At 49.4% G+C, this 9,611-nt stretch overlaps 4 protein-coding genes across 4 annotated transcripts; 2 read left to right on the forward strand and 2 right to left on the reverse strand.

The window, feature by feature from the left end:
- Window positions 1–120: 120 nt before the first annotated feature.
- On the reverse strand, window positions 121–2,731 carry BDV27DRAFT_169523 (transcription factor domain-containing protein; the record flags this gene model as incomplete). The annotated part of the gene is made up of 10 exons (XM_032075062.1): window positions 121–279; window positions 333–657; window positions 708–1,177; window positions 1,230–1,418; window positions 1,465–1,479; window positions 1,531–1,796; window positions 1,850–2,081; window positions 2,247–2,516; window positions 2,571–2,614; window positions 2,668–2,731. 10 exons carry the CDS (start codon window positions 2,729–2,731, stop codon window positions 121–123), a joined length of 2,034 nt encoding a protein of 677 aa, XP_031930677.1.
- Window positions 2,732–3,291: 560 nt separating this feature from the next.
- BDV27DRAFT_154887 (fungal specific transcription factor domain-containing protein) lies at window positions 3,292–5,840 on the forward strand (the record flags this gene model as incomplete). Its single annotated transcript, XM_032072041.1, has 5 exons — window positions 3,292–3,416; window positions 3,662–3,944; window positions 3,998–4,581; window positions 4,634–4,804; window positions 4,856–5,840. 5 exons carry the CDS (start codon window positions 3,292–3,294, stop codon window positions 5,838–5,840), a joined length of 2,148 nt encoding a protein of 715 aa, XP_031930678.1.
- On the reverse strand, window positions 5,343–7,428 carry BDV27DRAFT_123736 (uncharacterized protein). The gene has a single exon (XM_032065933.1). The coding sequence runs from the start codon at window positions 7,373–7,375 to the stop codon at window positions 6,041–6,043; it is 1,335 nt and encodes a 444-aa protein (XP_031930679.1). The 5' UTR covers window positions 7,376–7,428; the 3' UTR covers window positions 5,343–6,040.
- A 316-nt stretch (window positions 7,429–7,744) lies between these two features.
- BDV27DRAFT_169525 (major facilitator superfamily domain-containing protein) lies at window positions 7,745–9,557 on the forward strand (the record flags this gene model as incomplete). The annotated part of the gene is made up of 4 exons (XM_032075063.1): window positions 7,745–8,030; window positions 8,099–8,304; window positions 8,359–9,121; window positions 9,186–9,557. Exons 1-4 carry the CDS (start codon window positions 7,890–7,892, stop codon window positions 9,555–9,557), a joined length of 1,482 nt encoding a protein of 493 aa, XP_031930680.1. The 5' UTR covers window positions 7,745–7,889.
- Window positions 9,558–9,611: the final 54 nt, after the last annotated feature.

The following is a 9,611-nucleotide window of genomic DNA, read 5'->3' on the forward strand; positions in this document are numbered from 1 at the left end:
ACAGTCACTGGGACCAGCTTGTGTGTTCTGCCAAGCATTAGTGCCCCTTGTTTTGATGTTTCGGAAAAAGCGATGAATAAATACACTGAAGCCAGAATAATGAATGTCAGTCCAATAGGCTCAGAAAGGTAGGTTCTGGTCGAACGGGATGCTAGTTCCGAAAAGGTCCGTTACATCGAACCCAGTCAGAGAGCCATCCCCAGCATCCATGTCGTCAATAGCAGGAAAAAATAACGGTAGAGTGTCTGGGCTGGCCAAGGGCGGTCGGTGGTCATGCGTCTGAGAGCCAAAGTAAGTAGGCGCTAGATTGAATCTCATGTCAGAACACTTACCTCATTTCCCAAGAAAGGCGCGGCTGAGGACAGGCTATCCTCTTTCATACGCGGCGGATCAATAGCCGCATTAGTCGGCACTGCGATGGTACTTGCATCATTTCCTTCCAAGGGATACGTGCGGACGAAATTCCGGGCAATATACGCAAACTCAGCAAGCACAGAGCTAGGTAATGAGCCGCCAGTGGCATACTCTAGCCTACTAAAGTGGCCTCCAGCTACTTCCAGCAGAGCAAGGTTGCTAGCCGTTTCTGGGTGCGTCGGGTTGTGAATAACGAGGTCGAAGAGAATAAACAGCGCCGATAAGGGTAAGTGAGCAAGGATGCTGCATACTAAGTCAGTTGGATTCCTCGTTAAAGGGGTAGGGAGTCATACTAAACTGGCGTGTAAGCCTCCATGTCAATATGTCGCAGTAACTCAATAATTGACCGTGCCGCTTGCATAATAGCCTTTCTGGCGGCTACCTGTCGAGGGCCATCGGAATGTCGTCCCAAGTGCAAGGTCAAGCGGCAAAGCGCGATACACGCATTATGGTAGTAAAAATGAGTCTGCAGAGCAATGAACGTCTCACAGGAGCCGTGCAATGATTGTGCCCGGAATGGCTCCGCGGGCCGAAAAATCATCGGTATTGACTGCCGCCACCGTTCGAGCAGGCTCTTCATAGTGTCTATTTTCCGGTAGTAAGATACCTCTGTATTCCACGTTGCGCTAATTGAAAACAGAGACTCATATGCTCTTGATAAAAAGCGAGCAAGACCAGCGGATGCAGTCAACCAATTATAGTCACCAAACACAGATTCCGGAATAGTAGGAACGGGGCATCCTATGTCGGAGTCCATGATCACCTAAAGTACAAATGGTAAGAAGGAATGCGGACCAATGTTTTATTGTGCTTACCGAGGTATTGCCGTGATGAAAAGAAAGCGTTTTCTCCAAGAAGTAGATCACCCAGAAAGTTCGATATCGAATATGTTGGTCTGCTGTATCTGATGCTGCGTTCAATCTCAGGCGCTGTGCTACACAGGCAGCTTGCTTGATAAAAAGAGAGTCAAGGTGCATGTAAGAAAAATTGAGCGCAAAGATTGCCTAGATTTATCAGTTCTGCATCATATAACGTGTGAATGATACATACCATTGCGGTGATGGCCTGTAATATCATTAGCTAACCGCTCATCCAAGACTTTGTAAGCTACACTACCTGTACTCCACCCAGGCATTCGGCTCCGACAAATATATCGGACGCAAATCCCAGAGCTACCTGGTAGAATTGCCAGCTTTTCCCTTTCCCAGGTTCGAAGGCACCGCCATCATGGTACTGGCAACCTAAAGCCAGGATAGTATGATACAATGCAGACCAGTGGATATCCTTTTTAAGATCCGCAGCTAGATTGATGTTCGATATTCTTTGTTCAAATTTTGATCGATCAAGAAATGGGTAGACTGGATGAAGCTGGCTAAAATATGCTACCAATAGTCAGAAATCATACCACAGCATCGGATTGAAACCTGTCTCATACAGTTAACATAAAGCTTCATCGTGGCTTCCTCCACTTCAGGTAAGCTTTCGGGTTTCTGCCATAGCTTGTCGGTAGCCGGTTGTTCATGGTGGCGTTCATAGCGATCATGCACAACGGCGGAAATTCGATTCAGCAGAGATTCAACTCCGGTGTGACCCAAGCGATTAGTGAGTGCCCGTATGCGACTTTCAGAGAAGTACCCAATACTTGCGCTTCCGACTTGACAAAGAAACTGTTAGCAGTTCAAATCTTGTGATACATAGCATGGACAGTTCAAAAACCACAGGAAGAGCGAAAAAGAAAAGATGGATGAATGAGCATACTGTAGCTATCGTGATGCTATGGACCCAGGTTAGATGACAAGCTATGTTTTCCCACTACTTAAAGAATCTCATACCGTGACAATTGTCTCCAGATAGCGAGTCCTCCCGGGAACGCGATGGTCTTCGATGAGCTGATCCACGTAGAGAGGTAATGGATCGGAAGAATCCTGTGCTAGAATGGACTGAGTAGACGTGGATAGTTCACGCGCTTGTGGCTTAGATTGATACTCAGGTGAGCCAATATCATTCACGTCGCGAAAGGGAGCAACGCTAGGGGAGGAAAGATTGGCTGCTTCCCGAAACTTTCTTCTGTATGCTTGAAATACACATTTATCACCCCGTTTCTATTTGCGGTACATCAGCGCATTGTACCTACTGTAGCATCGGAGGTTACTTACCTCGCAGTTGTGGCATTTTGCATCGGGACCGCCATCTTTTGGTTCTATTGGATCCTAAGCGTTAGCAAAGAGGCCTACCCGTGTTGTTAGGTCTTACTTAGGCAGCGAACTTTGCGTGACCTGCACTGATTGCAGGTCGATGACAACCTCTGGCGTAGCATCTCAGAGTGAAGTCATACTTGTACCTGTGGTGTTGATAAATTGACTTCCTTCTGGAAAGCAATGGAGGTTGTATTTGCTTAGTCATTCCAGTCTTATGCGGATTAGTCATTCGCTACATAACTGTCTTGCATGCTTCACAATTTGTGCATTGTTTATATTTGACACAAGAATGTGTATTCAATATCCTAGGAAAGGAGGAAGATAATTAACTACTTAGACAAACCCTAATTCAATTAGCCATATGAAAGTTTCCGTATTCTTGGTACAGACCAGATTTATCATAGGATTTAATGATTTGAAATACAATCTGATCTCCGTATAGACTTGAATATATATATCTCTAGGGACCTTATCGGTGTATACTCCTCGTACAAAGCTAAACAATCTTTAGTGAAGTACACATGAGACATGCATCACCCGAGGAAACCCCAATACAGTAGGATAATTTATTGTAGAGGGCTAAATGTTAACTGAGGGCAGACGATAACCCAATAACCGTAGTGACTTGCCGGAGCGATGTCCATTTGCCGATCATCTCGGCTAAGTGTCAAGCGGCAAAATGGCTTATCACTTCCACGCTCCACTCTTGGTCAATATACTATCAGCAATGGATTCCCCGGCTGCTATCCGACGCAGGAGACGTCGTCGCGTAGCGGAGGAGAACCGCAAGAGGTCCTTCAGAGCGTACGTATCCCAATAATTACCATTTTGGCTCCCCTGGACATGGCTCAAGCTCATATAATTTAGATGCGACCGCTGTAAGGCAAGAAAAAGCAAGTGTATTGAATCAAATCCTGGCAGATGCCAGCGGTGCTCCGTTAATAACCTGATCTGCAATTTTCAACGGTAGGTGCGCGCTGTATAAGGCAATCAGACCCAGAGGAAATGGAGAAACGTAAAGACCGAATCCAGATTCTCACTTAAGATAGACCGAAATCGCCTCCGCTTCGGGGAGACGGCTCGACAGGTTTGAATGAAGATGCAACATTAGCCACACCAACGAACACTGGGAAGACCACCGCGCAGGGCGCCTCGTATACTCATAGGTCACTACCCACAGCGCCAGTTTTGTCTCCACGACTTGCTAGTAATGTTCTTGCCGGAGAGGCTGTTGGGGGCTCATGGCCCAAAGTACTCTCCCGGCTCCGAGAGGCGTTCTGCTTGGACCCGCAAGGAGGCCTGGAAGAACAACGCATGGCTGTAGGTCAGGCTGTAAGTCGAGTCGATTGGTAGTATATAAGGTGCCGGAGACTCACTGTTTGCAGCAGATGAGCCATCCTACAGCGCTCCATCATGCGGAGCTGGATCGTCTAGAATCGGCTGTGCATGCCTTCCCTCCGTACCCAATTGCCTCCTTTCTGCTGTCAGTCCTCATTAAACATGCTACCGACACATTCTTTTATGTTGATCAGGCCGAATTCGCGTCGGAAATCCATCAATTCTATACTGACCCGACCTCGCCGTTGCGGTCAGACTCTAGTTTTGTCTGTCTCGCGATGGCAGCCTTCGCGCTGGCAAGCCAATGGACGACATTAGAGAAGCCCGAGGGGCACCAGACAAGTGTCGGTCTGGAAAGGAGTGATCTGGGTAGAGTATTCTTCGATCATGCTCGAACATTGATACCCGACATTATCGAGCGACCGTGCCTACGGTCTGTCCAAGCACCCTTTGTCTTGGGGGTATACCTGATGCCTGCGAGTGCAATTGGGTCATCATACGTCTACCTTGGGTTGGCTTTACGGAAAGCATTGGCACTGGATCTCCATCAAGATGTAGACGACCAAAAAATGAATGAACGCGAAATTGAGGTCCGCCGTCGTCTATGGTGGTCACTTTACTCACTGGAGCGGTTGGTACCCTTCGTTGTAGCAATCATCACAGTTCATCTAATTGCACTGCAGATGTACTACAGTCAAATTAAACCGACCGCGCTCTATCAGCACCGCCGCTATCACGACGCCTATCCCATCATTACTTCCAGCGCTAGATCACTCCCAGAAATTCGATAACCTCAGTTTTCAGCTCGCTTATATGCGGCTGGTCAAAATCCTAGACCATGTTTCCGATCCTGAGTAGGTCAGAACTTTCTTCTACCAAGGGTAACCATGTGCTGATTCGCACAGGCTGGGTAGCACCGGCGACGAACATGCCCTCCAAGCAAGATATGAATCGGACCTCAAAGAATGGAAAAGGTCCCTACCTCCAGAGTTCAAGCTTCAGGACACGGACCCCCAAGACTCGAGATATCGCGCTGTATTCCACCTCTACCTTCATTACTACTATGCATGGATCACCATAGGAAAAGCATCTCTCGTATCAGTTGTTCGAGCAAAACTTCGCTCCTGTGCCACCGGGTCCCAGGCTCCCCAGATCAGCAATGTGACCAGAAACCTATCGAGGTCCTGTGCCAAGGCAGCCCGAAAACTTCTTGGACTATTCGAAACAATGAGTATGTCACATAAGATCACCCGATTCTCCTTTACCGACTTTCAAGGCTGCAGCATCGCAACAATCGTCACCTTACTTGATGGGATCACCCAACGTGATTCAGGGTACGAGGCACGGGTGGCGTTTGGTCTGGAGCATCTCCGACAGATGGCCATCGGGAACGCGACGGCCAAAATGGGCGTCCGGTTTGTTGAAGCAATTCAGTTGATTACCAACGAAGCACGGGAGAAAGTTAGCCGGTCAGCATGTGCAGCTGAGAGAACATCCCAGGGTAACAGTCGCGTATCTTCGACATCTGAATATTCCCAATGGGCCTTATGGCTCATGCAACAGGAACAGGCCCAAGGATTCAGTGAAAGGACGTCTTCGTTATCTGTGGTGCCTGAATCTATGACACCACTCTCGCCAGTCGGGCAGTGGCCATCGACACACCATGCCACAGGTCTGAGGCTGACATGGCCTGCTCCAGAGCGGCAGATGTTCTCTCCAACCTTATTTTCGATACAGAATCTCACGCAGGAGTCAGACACATATCCAGAGGCACAGGGTGCTGACTATGAACTCCTTCCTACGCTTCAACATGACGAGCAAGCATTTTTGATGGAGCTAACAGGCCTTGGAGTTCTGGATGTTTCTGGATTGTCGAACCCGCTTGAATGATTTTTAAAAGGCAAGTCCTGGGATAATCATAGCTACTGCAGTCCCTTTCTTCAGATCGCCATAAAGAACAGTGTTAATGTAATAGTCGACTAAAGTAGTATATTGACGTTATGCACGCTGGTATTTCCTCATAGCTCATTCATATATGTACAATTTAGATCCTTATTCGTCGTCTCTAAGACCTCTCCTCTTTAATCCAGCTATACCCTCACCGGAGTTGCGCCGTCCTCGGGGAGCGCCGCCCATCGGCTCTTATAAACACGCCCCGCTTTCATAACAGCTAGAACATGCTCGTCGGGCTGATCAAAGATGGTTACATTCTCTAAGGGGTTCTTGCTTAATACGAGCAAATCTGCCTCAAAGCCCTCTTTGATTTGGCCGAGACTGTCGCCGCAGCTCATCATCCTCGCCGGGTTGACAGTCGCACTACGCAGAACCTCAAGAGGCGAGAGTACCTGCGAACGCAGTTGGAACTCTTGCGTTTGAGCAGCACCCAGCGGGCCCAGGAGATCCGAGCCATAACACATTGTGACGCCGGCCTCTGATGCGATCTTGAGGGCCCCCAAGCCAGACTTGAGCACCTGAGAATTTTTAGTCTGAGATTCCGGAGACAGGTAGCCCTTCCAACGATCACTGGCCATCTGAGCATAGGTGATGAGCGTGGGAGTCAAGTAGACGCCTTTTTCCGCCATCAGTTGAGCCGTCGGTTCATCGACAAAGTTCCCATGCTCGATGCCCCGGACACCGTTATCAATGCAATGCCGGATTGCCTTGACCGTGTATGCATGGGCTGTGACAAAGGTGCCCGCATTCGCTGCGCACTCCACCATCGCCTGGATCTCGGCATCGGTGAATTGGAGGTGCTCCAGCTTATCGGTGGGAGATGCAACGCCGCCCGAGCCCATGATCTTGATGAAATCTGCGCCGCAGCGGATCTCCTCGCGAACAGCCGCCATACACTCGGGGACGCCGTTACACATGCGTCCGAGCGAGTTTTGGTTGTGGACTCCGCCACAGCATTGACCGTGTTCATGCGAATTTCGTAAATCGCCGTGTCCCCCAAATTGCGACAGGGCATGGCCAGATAGGAAGATACGGGGACCGGGAAAGACACCATCTTCGATGGCCTCCCTCAAGGCGAGTTGGGCTCCACCACAATCGCGAATGCTAGTAAAGCCTCGATGCAGCATCTGAGCGGCCGTATAAGGCTGGCGCAGCAGGTGCACATCGTTGGGATTCCCAAAGGCTTTGCTCAGGTCGGTGAATCCTGGGACAGCGCACAAATGAACGTGAGCATCAAATAATCCCGGGCAGATATAGCGACCCTGACAGTCAATTACAGGTAGATCGGTCGGTGGATTCTCTCCTTGTGAGATTGACTGAATCTTGCCTTGGCTGATCACCAAAGATGAGTTTTCCAGGATTGTGCCGGCGTCAACGTCGACAATATTGGCGTTAGTAAAGACATAGCTCTGCGGTGTTGGCTGCAACCAAGGCTTGATGTCAGTCCCTGGAACTTGGGTGTTTTGGGTCATGTTTGCGATCTTCTTCGTGGAGGCAGGAAATGATGCGGGGAAAGGGATGTAGGAAGGAATGTCGCACGTAGGACTAATGTTATAAGAGACACCCTCACCAGTCGAAGCTTATATGCAAGACCCCCACTAATGTCGTATAACTACCCCTCTTAAGATACAAGGTCAGAGTGGTTGTCGGGATCCTGGCCTGACCGGGGCCAGATTGCCGACGCGCATCCCGACGGGCCAATGTGGATCTTCAGTTGATGGTGTTTTTCGGATATCTGCCCTGGTGGATTGCGTCGGATGGCTGGACGCCAGCTATCATGTGTTCTTATCTTACCCCACAAATGATAAGGCATTTATTGTGGATCTGGGGAAATGATTCATGCATTTCTGCACGCTCCTTGCTTGAGCGCAGCATATAATAATGGCCTGGCCGACTCCACTATCGCTCGGTTGTCCATCCCTCTCAACCCTAAGACAGCACCAGCGGTAGTATCGACCCCTTGGCTCGGTGCTCATTCTTCCACTCATGGATATCCCGAAATCCCCTTGTGCGGACATTAAAGATGAGGAACGACGAGTCGGCGAGTTAGTTCATCTAACGGCACCCTACAGCGCTGAGGAGGAAAAAGCAGTGGTGCGGAAAATTGACATGATCATTCTACCTTTTGTAAGGAGCCCATCCCCGTCCACTCCCATTGCTCGTGGGTTCAATAACCAACGATTCTGGACTTTAAGCTCTGCTTCGTCTTTTTCCTACAGTACTTAGACAAACAAAGTCTCAGCTATGCTGGTGTATTCGGCCTGATGGAAGACCTGAATTTGACGAGTTCGCAATATTCCTGGTGCAGCTCTATCTTCTATGTGGGCCAGCTTGTTTCCGAATATCCCTTCATTTACCTGATGAGTCGACTCCCTCTGACAAAATTCGTTGGTGTTACGGTGTATGTTGTGCTCCACTAGCTTAGTTGGCCTTGACGTTTTGCTGACTATAGTAGGATTGTTTGGGGTGGTGTGTGTATGTGTCTGGCTGCACCGAAGACCTACAGCGGATTTGCCGCCGTTCGATTTCTTCTCGGCTTCAGTGAAGGCGCAGTCTCGCCAGCCTTTGTCACGATTACGTCTATTTGGTACCGTCAAAAGGAGCATACGATTCGCACTGCCCTCTGGATCTCCATGAATGGCCTGGCCCAAGTCATCGGCTGCCTGTTGATGTACGGCATAGGCAAAAACACAGCTCTAGCCATCGCACCCTGGCGCGTTCTGTTTTTAATCTGTGGGGCCATGACACTGGCTGCCGGAGTTTGCTTCCTGGTGCTTATGCCAAGTGGACCCAAAGACGCATGGTTCCTCAACGCCCGCGAAAAGGAGGTTTTACGGCAACGCATGGCGCAAGACCATGAAGGTGGCGATAAGACGTTTTTCTCCCTACCGCAACTCAAAGAGACTCTCATGGACCCCAAGGCATGGCTGGTCTTCTGGTTCGGAGTGCTTGTAACGATGCAGTCTCCCGTACTCACCTTTGCATCCCTCGTCATCGAGTCCCTTGGCTACAGCAAGCTGGACACAATGTTGTACACAGCGCCCTCTGGGGCCGTCCAAATGGCCTTATTATGGATTGGAGTCGCGCTTGCCACTATCCTCCCTCGTCAGCGGACACTAGTTGCGCTGATGCTCATTATCCCACCCCTTGTCGGCACTGTCTTTTTGTTCAAGCTCGACTTGACTGCCGAATGGGGTATGATTGCCATGTCTTGGTTGGTGAGTTAGCCCTTAATTTTCTTAGCCGGGAACATAAGCTTCGTGCTAACCCTATCATCGACAGGCCTCATGTATAACGGCCTCCATGTCCATCCTTCTCTCCCTCTCTGCTTCTAATGTTAAGGGTAACACAAAACGTGCCATCGTCAATACGATGTTCTTCATTGGCTATTGCGCCGGATGTATTGGGTCTCCACAGTTATGGACGAAGAGACCTCGCTATACCGAGGGCGTCATCACATCTATTGTTACGTGGTGCCTCCTGTTCGCTGCGGTGATTATCTACCGCTTGCTGTGCATGCAGGATAACAAGCAACGCGAAGCGAAGACCGGTGCTGATGCCGACATGAGCGGAGGAGATATGCTAGAAGAAGATGGGCTACAGGCAGCCGATCTGACGGATAAGAACGATCCATCATTTCGATATGCGCTATAAACTAGGGACTTATTTATTTAGTATGTTATGTAATTAGACATGAAGAAACGAGGT

This window comes from Aspergillus caelatus (assembly GCF_009193585.1).
Source record: "Aspergillus caelatus strain CBS 763.97 unplaced genomic scaffold BDV27scaffold_34, whole genome shotgun sequence".
Taxonomy (NCBI): domain Eukaryota; kingdom Fungi; phylum Ascomycota; class Eurotiomycetes; order Eurotiales; family Aspergillaceae; genus Aspergillus; species Aspergillus caelatus.